At 36.8% G+C, this 19,378-nt stretch overlaps 2 protein-coding genes across 2 annotated transcripts; both read left to right on the top strand.

The window, feature by feature from the left end:
• The first annotated feature begins 999 nt into the window (after positions 1-999).
• Positions 1,000-1,404, top strand: LOC147486299 (uncharacterized). The gene has a single exon (XM_086573704.1). It carries the CDS (start codon positions 1,000-1,002, stop codon positions 1,402-1,404), a length of 405 nt encoding a protein of 134 aa, XP_086429830.1.
• An 11,162-nt stretch (positions 1,405-12,566) lies between these two features.
• LOC147486298 (uncharacterized) lies at positions 12,567-13,157 on the top strand. Its single transcript, XM_086573703.1, has one exon. The coding sequence runs from the start codon at positions 12,567-12,569 to the stop codon at positions 13,155-13,157; it is 591 nt and encodes a 196-aa protein (XP_086429829.1).
• The last annotated feature ends 6,221 nt before the right edge of the window (positions 13,158-19,378 follow it).

Raw genomic sequence — 19,378 nt, 5'->3', positions numbered from 1 at the left:
TGTATTCGGGATACCACCAAATCCCGCTAGCTGTTAAGGACCAAGAAGAAATTGCATTCATAACTGACCAAAGGATTTTTTGTTACCAAGTTATGCCTTTTGGTTTAAAAAATGCAGGGGCTACTTACCAGAGGATGATTGACACCATATTCGGAGATATGTTGGGCAAGACAATGGAGGCTTATATTGATGCCATGGTTGTAAAATCCAAGCACAATGGAGATCACATCTCTGACTTGCAATCAGTTTTTGACTGAATTGATGAGTTCAACATGCGGCTAAATCCTTTGAAATGTGCTTTCGGACTAATATCAGGGAAATTTATAGGGTATTTGATGACTCGACGAGGCATCGAAGCTAACCCAGAACAGATCCGATCCATTCAAGCCATGCCCTCTCCAAAAACAAAAAAGGAGATTCAATAGCTCACAGGGCGCTTAGCAGCACTAAATCATTTCATCTCTAAGTACTCGGACCGGTGCCGTCCTTTCTTTTAGAATTTAAAAGACTCAGCAAGGTGGTATGATGATTGTGAAAATGTTTTTCAATCAGTCAAGAACTACCTGGTCTTGCCACCAATCTTGGCTATCCCAGCTACAGGGCAACCTGTTGGAGCTTACTTGGCCACTACAGATACTGCAGTAAGTGCAGTCCTGTTCATCAATGGAGAAGACGGTCGTCCAATCTTCTTCATTAGTAAGACACTAACGGGGGCAGAAACCAGATATTCGAGAATTAAAAAAATTGCTCTAGCATTGGTTCATGCTGCCAGACACCTCAAGCCATATTTCCAAGGAAGACTGATCAAAGTATACACGGAATATCCTCTTCGCAGAGTTTTCTGAAGTACCCAGGAATCAAGTAGACTCGCGGAATGGGACATCTACTTGAGTGCTTATAACATCAATTTTGAACCTCACATTTCAGAAAAGGGTCATGCACTTGCATCCCTAATGACAGATTTCCCTTTCGACGATTTCGTCCCTGAAATCAACCAAGATGACGGTATCTCTAGCGAAACGGCTACAGTTGGGGGCGAGGAAGCCCTGCCAAAGCATACTGACCCTTCATCCTGATTCATGGATCATTTACACGGATGGCTCACATAACAAATCCGGCTTTGGATTAGGATGTGTTTTTATCAAGCCAGATAAATCAACCATTGAGCTCTCAGTTCGTTTTAGGTTCAAGACCTCCAATAATGCAGTAGAATATGAAGTTATCTTGTACGCCATGCGCACAGCTTTGGACTTAGGAGTTCAAAAATTACAAATTTTCACTGACTCATGGTTGGTAGCAGGGCAATTCTTCGGCTCCTTTGAAGCCCAAGACGATAAAATGGCAGCATACCCAGATCTAATTCACAGACTTGCTCACCAGTTTGAAACCATCAAGATTATATAAAGGCCTTGGAATGATGTTCGACATGCAGACGCCTTAGCATATCTATCCGCAACAATAGACATTGATGGACGAAGACAAGTTAATGTTGATTTCCAGCAATACTCGAGCATTGACTTGTCCGTAGAACAACTCGCAAACATCTACATCAATGCGTGTTGCTTTTTCAGTATTTATATGGACCATCTACCATCAAACATTAATGTTGTCAATACGAGGAAAAGTAAGTACGATACTCCCCTACAAGACAAGCCCAGCGAAGAAGCTTCCCATAAAGATAGAAACACGATTCTTCAAAAAAATGATGCATACTTCTTCCCTATACTTGCCAATAATGATCAATGTGACGAAGAAATTGCAGAAGAGCTCGACAGCTTCACTTATCCAAACGTCGTGGCAGATATCAACGATTGGCGCACACCGTTTATTGCATTTCTATGCAATGACATAGTCCCTTAAGAGCCCAAGATTGCGGATAGCATCAAAAGAGACGCATGGAAGTTTATACTCGTATCTTCATCCTCAAGAACTCTGCAATTGTACAGGAAAGGTAATTCATTGTCTCTTATGTTGAGGTGTCTCACAACACATGAAGGATTAGTCGTGCTACAAGAAATCCATGTAGGGATATGCAGCAATCACTCGGGTGGTCGAAGTTTGGCTCATAAGGCAATGACGCAAGGATATTGGTGGCCTCATATGCAATTGGATGTGAAACACATTTCCTAAACATGTATTCATTGTCAGAAACATTACCATATGGGTACTCTTCCAGCAACTGAGCTGCACCTGATTTTCTCACCATGGCCATTTGCAAAATGGGGTTTAGACATCATTGGGCCCCTACCTAGAGCTCTGGGGAATGTTCATTTTCTACTCATAGCTACAGATTACTTTACCAAGTGGGCAGAAGTACAACCCTTGGTGCACATACAAGCTTCGGACGTCAAACAGTTCCTATGGAAGGATATAATTTGCCAATTCGGTATCCCCTCTAAGTTAATATCAGACAATGGAAAGCAATTTGATGCAGAAGAAATACACAGGCTTTATGCTAGTCTCCATATTCAACACAATTTTTCTGCACCCTATCATCCCCAGGCAAATGGGCAAGCTGAGGCGATAAATAAATCTATCCTAGCAATCCTCAAATGTCGACTCGAACAGGCTAAAAGCAAGTGGACAAGAGAGTTACCAATTGTTCTATGGGCGTATAGAACAACTCTAAAGTGCTCGACAGGAATGTCACCATTTAACCTGGCTTATGCAGCATAGGCGGTATTACTCACATAAATTTTTGCTGGGACGACCCGCACCGCCGCCTTAAACGATGGCCATAATGATGAATTACTAGCTCATTCAAAGGCCAATCTAGATGAAGTGCGCGAGAAAAGTATTGCTCGTTTTCTCCATTACTAAGCTGCGATGAAGAAGCAATATGACAAAAAGCTTCACTTGAAAGTTTTTCATCTGGGCAACGGGGTCTTGTGTAAACAATCAAAGATCATTGACGCAGGGAAACTAGGCGAAAATTGGGAAGGACCTCTTATCATTGACCGTACTGCTTTTAAGGGATCATATTTCCTTCGCACAATTTCAAGAACCCCTTTCCCGAAATCATGGAATGCGCTCCATCTTAGGCATTTTTATAGTTAAATTTGTTTCCTATTAGTACAAATTGGTAGCTTGATTGACAGCTCTTTAGTGTTTGTCCATGAGACAAAGTTGTTATGTTTTTTCAGATTTCAGATCATCAATAAATTTCATTCTTCCACATTTGACTTCTTTACTTCCATTCAACAAGGCAAACATAGTGTATGTTAATTACTCAAAAACAGTGTATGTCAATTACTATAGTTCAATCACCACTACCTTAGTTTAGGTGAGGTTAGTATTTAACCTATACAAATTCAAAGTCGTGGAGTTTGCGTTTGCGACACCTTACTCCATGCATCAAAAAGTCCTGGAGTTTGTATTTGCAACACTTTACTCCATGCATCAAAAAGTCATGGAGTTTGCGTTTGCAACACCTCTCTCCATGCACCAAAAAATCATGGAGTTTGCATTTTCAACACCTCTCTCTATGCACCAAAAAGTCACAAAGTTTGCGTTTGCAACACCTTACTCTGTGCATCACCAAGTCATGGAGTTTGCGTTTTCAACATCTCTCTCCATACACCAAAAAGTCACGAAGTTTGCGTTAGCAACACCTTACTCCGTGCATCACCAAGTCATGGAGTTTGCGTTTCCAACACCTCTCTTCATGCACAAAAAAAGTGGTGGAGTTTACGTTTGCAACACCTCTCTTCATGCACCACCAAGTCATGGAGTTTGCGTTTACAACACCTCTCTCCAAAATAATAATAATAATAATAATAATAAATCGTGGAGTTTGTATTTGCAACACCTCTCTCTATGCACCACCAAATCATGGAGTTTACGTTTGCAACACCTCTCTTCACGCACAAATATTATATCAAACAATGTTCAAGTGCAATGGGACAATCAAGTACCTACGATACATCAATAGAATTTATGGAGCAACATAATTATTTTATTCATCTCCTGTTCCACATTACATGCAAAATAGAAAGAAGGGCAAAAATGTTCAACCTATCTGAAAAATATAAAAAGACAGTTTCTTACCCTATGAATAACTAATTATGCTAGGAATAAGTAAACTATATTATTTTACGTTTAGATCAAAGTTCTACTCGTAATTATCATGCAATAACAGGAGTCAGAATTCGTTCCACTCTTAGTTTCTTAGACGTAATAATTTCTCTAAATTAAACAATCCTACAATATCAATGAGAGCAATAATTTAATTATACTAATATGGTTAAATTAACTAATTTAGATATTCTAACTTATACTATGACAATTTAATACTAAGATGTGAATGAGAAGAAGAGTATTAAGGGAATTTGATTCCACCTTAATTCATTCTTAATATGCTAGTATAGATTTGTTGTAATCTTAATAATCTTTCTGTTTTCACATAAAGTTTAGGTCTTTTTAATCCCTAATTATTCATGGCAATCTCTACCAACTAATAATTATCATATGAGGCAATTTAATCTCATTCTCATGGTGAATTAACTATCTTCTAAAGTGGAATATTTTACTACAACTTATTCTACACTAACACATCAAGTTTTCATCAAAGCTTCAATCAAACCCCTTTAATGGAGGTTTAGTTATGATTCATTAGACTATCATAATTAAAATAATAAGAATAAGATATAATGAAAAACTACTTTATTAAGAATAACTTGAATTGAATTAATGGTGACTAGGCTAATAAAACAATAACTAGGGTTTAAAACTAAAGAAAACTAATGATAGAAAGCTTAATTAACTAAGGGGTTCTTATTCTAAGTAATAAGGAAGATTCTAATTAACTAAAAGGTTTGATCTAAATTATTATATCTAATGGAAGGGTTAGAGAATAGAGTTTAGCCTTAGTCCTCTTTATATAGGAGAGGGTTAGGTTTACAGTTTCGTGCATGGGTTTTGGAGCTATGTTTTGGGCTATTAAATCAAGCCTAAAACCTAATTACTTAAGTCCAAAAAGGGTTTCTCTGTTGGAAATTACTACAACAACGTTTTTGTCCACTTTTACTCTTCTGATTGGATCAAGGTCTAGACCATTATAAAACTCTTTCCGAGCTGGTCAGTTTGACATATAGTATGCTCAATTCTGAGGTCTGAGTCCAAAAATACGGCCTGCAGAAGTTCTGTTGACTTTTATGCTCTATTTCTGCCCGCGTTGACTTTGATTTTTCAACTTTGACTAAGCTTTAAAAAGGCTTTTTCTCCTTGAAACTTGGGTTTTAACCATAAAACTTCTTAGCAACCAACATTTGCTCCTTTCTCTTGCAAAAGTGACATATTTCTTCACATATTTGACTCCAATACCTGAAATACACAAAAACACGTAAACAGTACTAACTCTTATTTATTATACACACAATTGGTCTAAATGTAATATTATTAAGGGATTAAAACTATAGTTTTGGGCTCTTATCAAACCACCCCCAAACAGCATTTTGTTTGTCCTCAAGCAAATATGAGAAATTAAAATAAGTGACCAAAATGGAGTTCTTAACTAATCTCGTTTCGCCGAGTGCGATTGCATTGACCATATGCAATAAGGCCTTAAACCACTAGGAATTCCCGAGTGGACGAGTTATAGCCTCGTGAGAGTTTTCCAGAGAAGGTACTCACAAATTTCATCTATCCTACAACGACTGAGAAATAAAATTAATGTTTCCTTATTTATTCTCAGATATCTATACATCTCACTAGCAATGAATACATAATAATCAATTCGAAATCTAAGTTAATACGTGCATAATAGTCAATCATCTACGGATAAACATATATATAATGAACTATGCTTGAAATGCAATAACAGGTCCGTTTCTGAAACTTTGGAATAGCATCCTTAAGTAGGTCCTCACAAATATGTTAAGACAAAAATACTCACTCTGATTTTTTCACTCAAGTTTTGCTCACTCCAGTACACAGTGGGCACATTTTACCTTACAAACTCAATGACATACAATGAAGCCGAAGTCGATCAAACACACTTGCCACTTACTATCATACTAACCTATTTCTAATTGAGCTAGAGGTCTTTATTAGGTGTTGCGGGGATTAGGTGATGGTTTAAGAATGAAGGAAATGGATATTCAAAAAGGACAAGTCTGAGATAATAGAGTCTTCAAAATATATAACTAGAGAAAACATTGTTCTTACTTTGCTTCTACACTTTGTTTCCATCCTTAGCCATTTTTTTTCTTTTTCTTTTGGCTTTTGACTCTTTTGATTCTATTTTTGGAGTTCTAACTTTTTATTTTATTTATTTATTTATTTCTTTTCTTTGGATGGAAACTTTCTTTTCTTTTCTTATTTGAAGCAACTAACAAATTCTTGGTATTCCACAGGTTTTTCTCTATTTCTTTTTCTTCATTTCATCTATATTCTCAGACTCATTCAAAAAATGGGTAGGCTAATTTTTATTTTGTTTTGTGTCTTATAAAAGGGTAAAGGATTGTGGTTTATGAAAAGGCTAGGAAAGGCTCAGAGAGACGACTAGCGGAAAATAATTTCATATAGGTTTGAATTTATGGCTATATCGATCCAAAAAGGGCTTAAATTCTCGTTTAAGATATGGTATAGTGATCAAGCAAGTGGATATGTGATTTCTCTATTTGGAATTTACTTCTCCCTTGTGTCATTACCTAGATATTTCACTCATAAGTCTTTTAGGCTATATTCTTACAGGATTTATAGAATAAGTACTCTAGCCTAGATTTCAGAAACTTACTGCCAATACAAACATAGATGCTCATGCAATATATTTATGGAAAGATGCAATGACTATTACCTACATATTAACCTAAATTTCTAAAAACTATCTAATTTCAGAGCTAACGTGAAACTTCTAGACTAATATTATCATGGAGAAAGAAACAATATAAATATTTCTAAATGCATAGTATAAATACTTATTATTATAATTATTATTATATATCAATATTCCTAATATATATTTTACTAGAAAATAAGTGCATATTATACATATATATATCATAATATGTGCCTTAAATTACGCGTGTTTCTATGCCACCCCCAAACAAAAACATGTTTTGTCATCAAAGTATAAAGATAAGAAAGATATGAAATACCATGGAAACGCGTGAAAATTTTAGAACACTTGCAAAACAAATTTAGAACATACTAATATAAATAAATAAAAACAGACGCAACTCTATATGAGTTTCCCTCGTTATGGGAATAACAAAAATTAAATTGCTTGGGACATAAGTAGACACTAACAAAAAGTAAAACTTACCTCATATTCATCATTTAAGCGTTGTCCTCTTCTTCTATAAAGAAGTGAGGTTCCTTTGTGAGTACGGAAAGCCCCAGAAGATTTAAAAACTGGAGGTATTGTTAAGGTAAGGGCGCGGGCGCGCTCAGAATAGCCTATGGAAGGGCGCATGCGCGCTCAACTCTAACTCTGCGTTCTAGGTCCTTTGGCGCGGGCGCGCTCTGTTATAAGGCAACAGAGAGGGTGTGCGCGCTTGGAGTGTTGTTTGTTGGTATGAAGTGAGAGGTGAATTTGAGAGGTGTTGTGTGAAGTTTAGAGCATCACATGTATTTATACAACCCAAGTTACTTAATCTAAGGTCCTCAAGGTTCCCTATAGCTTTTAGGCTGGAATTAAAAATAGCAATCATCCAAATTTCTAATCCTTGAGGTTGTACAAACCAAGAGTAGCTAATTCTAGCTACACCATATTAGTAACATGCTCACACAAACCATATTCTCAAAACCTTGCAATATTAAATTCCAAATACATGTGGATAGGGTAAAATATAATGCTGAACAAATAATATCACCCCCAAACAAGTCGGGAAGGTGGGATTCATGAAAAATAGATAGCATGCTCGGACAAAATTTAAACTAACTTGAAATTCAAATAACGGATCCATTTGTTTTAGTCCTACTTCTTTCCCATCTACTTTTCCTGATGAGATTTTACCATATTTATATCCTTCTTCAAAATGGGTGTCTTCGAAATTTAATGATGAGTCGAATATGTGGATGGGGTAGCCATGATTTTTTTACCTTGTTCTTGCTGGCTTGGCTTGGCTTGCCTCTATGAAGAAGAGAATGACCAATTTTTTTTTGTTTTCGTCACTTTTTTATTTGCCCCCTTTGTTCGAGTCAGTTTTTACTTTTTTATTTGTAATCTAGATCTATTCAGATTAGACACAATCTAAGTCCTCCTTGCTTGTCCCTATAAGTATATCCGTGGGATATGATAGCCGAGCTCTATAGTGAAATATATTGAAACTACGGTCTATTATATAATATATATTTATTCATACTATGATTATTCGGGTCCTTCACAATTCGGGGCATGTGTTGTCATCCACTCTGCACTGCTCCGAGACGGAAATGGGCATTTCTATATGTACTTTTGAAGTTAATGAATGCGATTTTTTTTTTTGTTTAAATTAAATAAGCTAAAAGAGTTGTTATTATGATTTATGAAGTAATAACAACTAACAACATCTCAATAGGTAACGTACTTTTGAAACTGATTTTGTTTGGAAGTAATGCTGCAATAAAAGTTTGATTTTTATGTTTTGTTATACTTTTTTGAAAAAGAAAAATGGGTACATTGGTTTATTTTATAAAGACGATTGACTTAACTAGAACGTAATGAATGAAAAAATAGGGTTTTTATTGGTTTAATGAGCTACTGTAGTAAAAAATTTATTTCTATGTTTTGTTGTTGTATTTTTTTTCGAGAAAAAACAATTGGTAAGTTGGTTTTGTAAAAAGACCGAGTTCACCACTTATTCCATTTTAGTTTGACATAACGCATAACTGGTTCTAAACTCATCGTTGACTCAGCTATCTATTTTTTTGCTTGTTGAGTCATCTGTCTCATTGGCCAGAGACAATTTACTTCACTTTATTTCAATTTTTATTTGATTAAAAAAACAAAATCTGATTTGATGGAATTTTGAATCCTTTCTAGCTTGGAATCAAATGGCTACGCTAGTAGTAGGATGGAATAACAGGAAAAAAAACAACAAACAAACAAACAAACGTTAGATGATGTGTTTTTTAATGATGATAAAAAAAAAAAAAAAAAAAAAAAAAAAAAAAAAGTGGAGTTAAAATGTGTCATTTAAAGGGCTCATAAACATAAGAACATTTTAGGGTTTTAGATACAATTATATTCCAAAGTTTAACAACTTTCCATCACCACTGAACCATGATGAGTGCTAGTTCATTACCATTAGAGTACACGCAACCATAGTACAAAATATCATGTTATGGGTGTTTATTGATACTCAATTTATTGATATGTATCGTGAAAATATCCCCCTCTTGGGGATATTTTACATTGTTTGATATGCAAATATCGTGGATATATCTAAGATATAGACAAATATCATAGATATTGTAGATATTTCTTGATATATCACGATATATTATTTATATTTATTTGAAATATAATATAATGGTAAATATTAAATAAATTTGTTATCTAAACAAAATATCTCCAAATATCGCAATATATCCTAAAATATCATAAATATCATCGAAATATCACTGATATTTACAGTTGTATATATCTCTAAACTTATCACGATATTTATGTATCTTTTGTTGAAATATTGATATTTATTGCGATATATCGTGATATTTTGTACTATGCTTGCAACACCCATGGCAACCCATTTGTTTAAATGAGCTAAGAAGATGTTACAAATGAGGTAAGAAGATGTTTTATGGAAGTAATAAAGATCTTAACTCTAATAAAAATTTGATTTTTCTCTTTTTTTTTGTAATTTAAAAAAAAATCTTTGTCTAAATGAGCTAAGAAGATGTTGTTTGGAAAAGGGTCTCACACGCACTACCCTTGCAAAAAAATGTGAAGGATAAAGTTCATAACTCAATCTCAAATCAACTTAGAACTTTGAATGAGCAAAAATAAATAGATACAAACATAATAACTACATAACTAAATTAGAAACAACATTAAAACTCCCTAGCTTCAACGAAAACATTTGTTCGAGTGCTGAGTGCTGAATCCAAGTGCTAAGTGATGAGTCCGAGTACCGAGTCAGGCCGAGTCGTGCACAAAGAAGTCGGTTTTTTCTGCTCTTAGAATGCTATGAAGGGAATCTAGGTCTGTATTGCTATCTCCAGGTGGGTTAGTAGCTTTGATCGGAACTGAAGTATTCTGGTTGGGCTTTAAGAGTCATGATGTGTTTTAAGTAACACATGCTGGTTTTTAGACGGCAGAAAACAGAAGTTAAGTGTGATTAGAAAGGATTACATTGGAAAGGCCAGAACTTTTTTTCTTTTTGATTGTCGATTGGCTGCATGGTTGGTGTTAATGAACAATTTTCTCATGCAGATGTACTATATAAACCATGTTCATGTGTTCGTTCTTTTCTCACAATCCTCATCAGTCAACTTTGTTACTGCAACCATGGCATCATCCAAAACCCCATCAAAAGGAAAAGCTTCTATCAACCTCAACAATCCTAATCCAATCGAAAACCTTTCTTCGAACTTCGCCACAAAAATCAAGATGTCTTACCAAGCGGCTCCATCAATCAATTACTCAGAGCGAATGAAAGCAAAACTCCTGGAACGTAATGTTTCTTTGTCAAAATTCTAGATGGGAAACTTTTAGCTGGAACTTTCAAATTGAACCTTGAAAAAACGTGGGCTCCATTTCGGATCACTGAAATGCATCTGTATAAAGGCGATATTCATCAAGTGTGGATGGAAAACCAACACCATATTGAAATGATTTTACAAGCTCAACCTTGGGTAGTATCTCAACACATTCTACAAATTGTGCCATGGATGGAAATGAAGGAGAATCGAGAACCAGATTTTCATAATTTTTTGTGGGATGCAGCTCATAAACTTTCCAGAAATCTTTCAAGATAGGGAAATTGTGGAGGGCAATTTGATAGATTCAGGCTGTTTTTCTCCAAATCAACTGTTTCATCTGGAGTTATACCCCAAATACAATGACTTTGTGCAGCTGACTCGAGTCAAAGTATTAATGGATATTTCCGACCCAATCCCGTCTGGATTTAAATTGCCGGAAGCTGTCAATGGAGTCGAATGGGTTCAGTTCTCTTATGAAAATTTACCAGTCTACTGCTTCAAATGTGGTTTCATTGGCCATCATCAAGCTTCATGCAATATAGCAGATGCGGATTTAAGTGTGGAACCCTAGTTCACATTAAATGGACAGCGCTTTGAGATGTATAATTCGAAAACAAGGATCTTCCCCAAACCAATGCCAGACCGTCCTGTTATTGCAGTATCTCTTCTCAACCAGTATGACGTACCAAGAATGTATCAACCGCTACGACTTCGGGAAGATAATATGCAAGAGCACAGCACCAGGCCTTCACCAATTCGAGATGATTTGCGTGAACAACACTGCCGCCATATGTAGGACAAGGGAAAAGGACCTTTGATCATGGAATTAATTCCCCTGAGCCATATGTTGTACATACTACTAACTTGGGACCTTCTGCCCAGATGAACAATGAATGGACTATCAACAACAATTCGGTTAACTTTGAAACTCAGTTTCTGAATTCTTTGGTTTTCAGTTCCCAAATGCCAGGCCAGGAGATGAATGGGCTACCAAATCCATCCTATGTTTTGACTTCTCAACCATGATTAATGATCCAACCAACATCCCCTTTGTTGACCTCTCTGGGTATTCTGAATCAGAACTCATTGGTGAAAATTCATTGCACTATAAGAGATAGGAAATTTAACATGGAATGGCACAGCGAGATAACAGTGATCTGAGGAATGCACAGCATCAGACAGAGTTTGATGGGAGTATGTTCCAAGACCGTGAACACAGGCGCAAATCAGCTCTGAACACAGGTGGTGATGAGAATTCTATCTCCTCCAATGGGAACACAATTAGCCTCTCTGGAAGGCGACATAAATTCCATATGGTGAAGGCAGCTGCCCAAAAATAGCTCCAAAGGGCGCCATGAGTTATCTAATTTGGAACCGTCGAGGTATGGGTCTCCCCTCGACGGTAAGAGAGCTGAAAGATGTTATCAAGAAGTTGAGACCAAAAATTATCTTTTTGTGTGAAACTAAGGCTAGCTTAATTAAATCTAATAGTATTATCAGGAATATTAGGAGTGGTTATCAGTCTTTTGTAGTTCCAACAAGAGGTCTTTCTGGTGGTTTATGATTATTGTGGGATGGTGATGTAGACCTTCATATAAGCTACGTGGACTCATGGATCATTCATGCAAAAATTAATGAAAATAGTACTTCTTGTTGGTATTTCTCTGGAATTTATGGCAATAATGACTTCTCTATAAGGAAAGAGCAATAGAAAATGTTAGAAAGGTTGAACCCGGGAACTAACCAAGCCTGGTTATGTGCTGGTGATTTTAATGACATTTTGTATAGAAGGGAGAAAAGAAGGGGGCAAACCTGTGTATAAATGGCAATGTCAACCTTTTGCAGATATGATTCAAAATTGCGCTTTCATGGATTTGGGTTTTGTTGGCTCAATCTTCACCTAGAATAACAGACAGAGTTTCCTTAACAGAGTTTCTAAAATGCTAGACCATGCTTTGTGTTCAAGCAATTGGAGAGGAATGTTCCCAAATGCTTTGATATATCATAAAGTTACACTGGCTTCAAACCACAAGATGCTCCATTTGATCTTTGACCCATCAAAACCGAAGTTTGAGAGGCCTTTCAGGTTTGAGGCCATGTGGACCAGGGACGATGGTTGCCGACGAGTGATTCAAAATATCATGGCTCAAGAGTTCTATGGGTCTCCTTCATATACCTTCTGTAAAAGACTAGCGGCATGCAGGACTAATCTTATTGAGTGGAATCATAATAGTTTTGGCAACTTGGATTATAAATTGAATCGGCTGGACTTGAAAATAAAACAATGCCAACAACAACAACATCGAAGTGGGAGTCCAACTGAACAACAACTGCAACAAGAACAAGATCTACTCATGGAGTATGAAGAGGTTCTGGAATTAAAGGACATACACTTGGGACAAAAGGCTAGACATGACTGGTACGGAATGGGTGAGTTGAATACGAAATACTTCCACTTTGTGGTGATTCATAGAAGGAGAAGAAATGACATTAATAGGTTGGTGAAATTAAATGGCGAGGTGTTGACATAGCGGCAGGAGATTGGAAACCATTTGATTGATTACTACTCCACTTTATTGACCACATCGTATCCTGACACTGATGAAATGCTAATGGATGCGATCCCACTTCTGGTCACTCAGGAGGATAATGCTACTTTGAATAGAGCAATTTCGCAGGATGAGATATGGTGGGCTGTTAAGAATATAGGATCCTTTAAGGCTCCGGGGCTTGATGGATTTCAAGCAGTGTTCTATAAAACATATTGGGAGGAGATTCACGAAAAAATAACCACCCTTGTCCAACACTTCTTTAACTCAGGTACCTTCAGTAAAGAGCTCAACCATACCAATATAGTGCTTATCCCCAAAGTACAACATCCATCTGCAACTGAGCATTTCAAGCCGATCAGTCTAACAAATGTGAGTTACAAGATCATAGCAAAGATAATCGTCAGGAGAATGAGACCAATTCTACAAAGAATTATAGGTCCCTAACAGAGCGCCTTTCTACATGGGAGATCCATACATATAATGCTCTTCTAGCTCATGAGGCCTTTCATGTTATCAAGAACAGAGCAAATGTTAATTCCAAACTCTTTGGCCTGAAGTTAGATATACACAAAGCCTACGACAAAATTGAGTGGCCCTTTCTTGAGGAGGTTCTAACTAGATTTGGCTTTGAGGGAAATTGGATCAGGAAGGTGATGTTCTGTGTAAAAAGCCCAATGTTTTCTATTCTACTCAATGGATCCACTTATGGCTTCTTCTCCCCAACACGTGGACTTCGTCAAGGCGATCCTATGTCTCCTTTCCTGTTTGTATTATGTGCTGAGGTACTCTCTCTGAATATCAATAGACTACAAGTGCAAGGGCTGATTCATGGCATCAAACTCTCCAGAAATAACTCACCGATCACTCATCTCATGTATGCTGACAATACAATTATTTTTGGGAAAGGAACGGTTGAAGAAGCGGAAGAAATCCAGAAATAACTCACCGATCACTCATCTCATGTATGCTGACGATACAATTATTTTTGGGAAAGGAACGGTTGAAGAAGCGGAAGAAATAAACAGATGCTTGGACATATATTGTGATGCCTCAAGTCAGAGTATAAATAAAACAAAGTCACAATTCCTTCACCACAAGAGGTTACCGGCTAGTGAAATAAGGATCTTTCACTGGATTTTTAGCACGCCCTGTACATATAAGTTCCCTAGTTATTTGGGTATCCCACCAGTGTTTAGTGGAAATAATAAACGAAGTCACTTCTTGTCGTTGATAGAAAAGTTTAGCAACAAATTAGCATCGTGGAAGGCTTCCTTGCTATCCAAAGGAGGGCGACTGACATTAATCAACTGTCTTGTCGGCATTGCCTACACATATCATGGCATGTATCCAATTACCGATGAATATTATCGAGGAAATGGATAAAATTAGAAGGAATTTCCTATGGGCGCAAGAACCGGGAGAAAGGAAAATGCATTACTTTGGATGGGATTTAGCTTGTACACCACTTCAGTTCGGAGGATTGGGAATCAAGGACCTTCATATGCAAAATTTGGCATTATTGGGGAAGAAGGCATGGGAATTATGCAATCCCCGATCATTATGGGCGACACAAATGAAAGATAAGTACTTCAAGAACCAACAATTTATGCATGCCCATCTCAACACAGGTGCATCAAGAACCTGGAGAACTATGCATTACCTGAGGAATATGTTGGTTATAGGAAGGAGATGGAAGGTTGGGGATGGCATCTCAATTCGAGCGTGGAGGGATAATTGGATTTTGGGGACTCCTATTAAAATGCCCATGATTGAAAAACCGGCTGGTTGCCTGATGGAACGTGTGTGCGACTTCATTGACCTAGTCCATAGACAATGGAATACAAGACTGGTCAGGGAGCTATGGCCGGATGAATATGCGAAACGAATCATCTCCATCCCTCTTATAATCATAGCAAAAAAGGACTCTACCTTCTGGTGGCCTAATAAATATGGGATATATGATGTCAAAAGCGCCTATACTATGATGCAGAATTATTGTGAACCAAATAGAGAGAAACTTCCCATCTTCTCCAAAATATGGAAACTCAACCTTCCGCAAAAGGTTAGATTTTTTTTGTGGCAGTTTACACACCAATTGCTACCGACTGCTAATTTGCTATGTTATCGAGGTTTCCATGTTGAGTCTCTTTGTTCACTGTGTATAGAGGAGGAAGAATCACCGAAGCATCTTTTCCTCCAATGTCCTTTTTCGAGGGCTGTATGGCTGGAATTAGAACTGTCAGTATCAATAGCACACTTCGACATCATATGATGAAATGCCTTGGAAGTGTTGATGAGTCGAGAACATGGATTACAATATTGGGTGCTGGTCTCTGGTATATCTGGCTCGCAAGAAATGAAAAGAAGTTCACCAGTACAAAGCAATTTCTATTGGGTTGTGTAATAAAAGCTAAAAAGATGGCGGCAACAATGGAGGAAATTGATGGCGGAAGTAACTCAAACGGTCATAGGATGATGGAGATTTGTGTCAAATGGGACTGTCCCCCGAGGGGTTGGTATAAACTAAACACTAATGGATCGTCGCATGGGAATCTAGGAGCTGCTGGGGCTAGCAGTGTATTAAGAGATGATAACGGAAATTTTATATTGGCCATTGCAGTTCCAATTGCCTATGAATCAGCTTTGATGGTGGAGACTTTGGCACTGAGGATAGGAATCAAGGCAATCAAAGAATTAAACCTTAACAATGTGGTCATGGAAATGGATTGTAGCCTACTACATCAACTGGTTAGTAACAAGGACTCTCAAGTTCCAGCTCTAGTTCAAGACATGACAATGGAAATTCGAGATATGATGAATGAGGGGAATTTTTTCATGTGCTGGAATTATAGGGAAGCAAATTATGCTGCAGATGTCGTGGCAAACTTCGCAGCTCATAAGGCTGAAGCGATGGACTGGGAATGCAACACAAAACATTTTGTTCAACTTCCGAAGAGCTGGAGACATTGGATACCAAAGTTCGCTTTTGTGTGGAATGTAATTCCACCTCATTTCTTAGGAGGATGGATTAATCATGATATGCGAGACATCTGTATTCCGAGGTTGATTCCGAGATAATGAAGTATCTTTAGCAAAAAAAAAAGATGTTGTTTGGAAGTAATAAATATATTTTTATTTTATTTTGTGGTGGAAAGATAGAGGAATTGAGTGATAAAATTATATTTTTCTTTAGTTGAATTTTATTTTACTTTCTTTAGGAAGAAAAGTGAAAATGGAAAAAGAGAACTACATTTTAGGTGCCACATCATATGGCCTAGAATGGGAATAGAAATGGTCTTGAGTAACAATATTTATATTATTAACTTGAAAATGGAGCCTAAACTGTTGCCTAAAGGACCATAGTGTATAAGCCTAAGCTCAACTAGACTACACAACAAGTCTGGTATGATGTGTCACTTTTCTATTTGAATAAGATACAATATCTAGAGAGGTAACATAAATACACGGTCACAACTAATTCTTAGAGTATGCCTTGGACTACCAGATATATATTTTCCACTTTCTTTCTCCTTTGTAGTTCGGAAGTAGATTGTGCGACTGTGCTCACTAACAGCGCCAAAAATACATTTGCTTTTGGACATAATGAGAGAAATAGGAGAGGTATCAAATGGCTTGGGCTTATATTGGTGGTGGTTATTCTGTGTATTGCGGCAGACTTGTTCCTCATTGCTGATAAGCCTATAGGATATGCATTAAACGTTGTGGGCACATCTCTTATACTATTATTTGCTCTTATAAGGCTAGTGTTACGCTTGTGCTGAGGGTTCATAGGAGATAGGACTCCATCAGAAGCTTCATCATGCTGAGTCTTAGCTTTGTATTGCAAGGACGTCGGATTTACCCAAAGGATTTTAATAATTTTTCTAAGCTTAAAGCAATTATATGGTCGCTCAATTTTACAAAAATTATGCAAGTAATGTTGCTAGAGAAATATGGTCATGCTATTTTAGCTACAAGTGAAATTGCCGGCCATGTGGATGTATTTATCATATGCGTGAGCGGATCGGATGTGCCTCGTGTATATTTGGTTCACCACAGTGGCAGAGCCAGAAATTGCATCTTAGTGGGGCACCATGGAATGTGAGTACTGACATAACAACAACTTTTTAAATAGAAAAACAACATATAATCTAAAATTTGAGGACATAACTCCGGATCGGAAGATGATTTGTATGATCATTCTAAACACAGTTTTACTTTATTCATTTATTGCAGGTTGCACTTGATTAGGGTGAGTATTTTCTAATACCACGAGAAATTGATTAGGAATATACTTATATGCTTTCTTTCGCGCCATAACTACACAAAAATGAATTGCTTTCTTTCGCGCCATAGCTAATCGAATATAGACTATAAGGCTTCCCAACTTAACAATACAGGCCACTTTAACACTTTAAGATTCCATTAGAAAATGTATTCTGCTCCCTTAAACTAAAAACATAGGCTCAAAGCTATATATATGCATTTGTTTTGTACTTTTGTACCACTTAATATTAGTTTATAAATAACTTAACATAAAATTATGAAAGAGTAAGCACTCAACTAAAAATTAAGGGAATAACAAAAATGAGTTTAGTTGCAAAATAACAACAGATACGTGGGCTGGGTATTAAAGTTGTACTTAGGCTTTTTCCTTATTCTTTTGTGTTTGGGCTGTAGACTGTTGGCCTAATAGGATACTAAATCAAGGACCAAAATATCGATATCGGTGTACTTAAAAACCGATATATATCGGATATATTTATTTTTTTTGTGACTAGTCCAAACTATTTAAAATATCGGAAATATCAAAAATATCAGATTTATATTAAAATGGTCAAAAAGTCAAACGATATATATCGATTATATCGGCAATATAAAGTTTTATGTTGGAAATTTTGATATATATCGGGGAAAAAAAGATTCAATATTCCGTGGATATATGTCGAAAATATCGATATCGGTGTACCAAAAAAATGATATATATCGGCGATATATAGGATATATCGATGATATTAACGTGTTAGAATTAAACCGATTTGGAGAGAACACCACACTAACTTAACATGTATTGAATCATTGAGAGAATGAGATTGAGAGAATTCTTATTTATTGAGGTAAGTCTAAATAGAATGAGGTTACCTTTATATATAACTAGATAACTTCCTTTTCAAGATAAAGGATTATCAGGATAAATACCAGATAGAGGGTTATCCAGATAAACACCAGATAGAAGACTATCAGGATAAACACAGATCAATGGTGGGCATCCATATAAGCACACGGATTTCATAACAGTCCTTGTACTAAATTACTAACACTACTATTTTTGAACCATCCAGATGTTTTGGGTTGATCTAGCTGTAGTTAATTAACTAGTTCTCATTGGATAAGGTTAATTAGCAAGGAGGTATTATGAGTTCATGACTCCTGAGTTCCATTTTGCTGCCACCTCGTAGTCTCTTCCTTGCATGCAAAGGAGGAGCTGATTCTCTGGTCATCTTAATATCACTCGTTCCTAACCTTGATCCACTACCTGGATCCAAAATCTTTGTAGCCAGTCCTTTTGCATCACAGTAATTTCAGATCTGTGACCTTAACTTAGCTGAGTTAGCTCCTGTTGTTCTAGCCCATTATTAAAAAGACTCATAAAATGGTTGAGACGATGGATATGCCTCCACAACTTCCTCACGTTCATCTTGTTTCGGAACGTCCACCTATTTTGGCACGTAAGAGGTCATATAAAGTGTGGGAAAGAATGAATAAAATGGAGTGGCCCCTCTGGCAAAAGGCGATCGCAGAAAGAAACTGGTACAGCCAACGCAACATACTGTTGGGAGGGGTGGAGGTGAAAGTGTGTTTCTCTGAGATCAGTATATGTGATTGTTCATAGGCCTTGAGAATGTTGCTGGAGTTCAGCTGCAAGCTAGCCTTAGGGGCCGTTCGTTCGCTATTTCAACCAGAAAGCTGATTACACTAACATAAGCTTGTAACTGCCCTGATCAACCCCAGTCCGATTTTGCACTCAATCTGGTACAATTGCGTTGTAACCAGGAGATGAGCAGTCCCATTCAAAAAGAGCCTGATGGACTCCCCTCCAGAGTCCTGTCACCTAAGCCATCTATATACCAAGATCTTTAATAAGTCGGTTCTTTTGCTATAATTAATATGAAACAGAAAATGTATTTAACAATTCAATC

This window comes from Coptis chinensis, chromosome 7 (genome assembly GCF_015680905.1).
Source record: "Coptis chinensis isolate HL-2020 chromosome 7, ASM1568090v1, whole genome shotgun sequence".
Classification (NCBI taxonomy): Eukaryota; Viridiplantae; Streptophyta; class Magnoliopsida; order Ranunculales; family Ranunculaceae; genus Coptis; species Coptis chinensis.
The sequence above is the reverse complement of the archived record's forward strand: the minus strand, read 5'-3'. Positions and strand labels throughout refer to the sequence as shown.

Bases quoted from the DNA above. Each gene is read 5' to 3' on its own strand.
- LOC147486299 (XM_086573704.1), top strand. From the start codon at position 1,000: ATGACGGTATCTCTAGCGAAACGGCTACAGTTGGGGGCGAGGAAGCCC.
- LOC147486298 (XM_086573703.1), top strand. From the start codon at position 12,567: ATGCTAGACCATGCTTTGTGTTCAAGCAATTGGAGAGGAATGTTCCCA.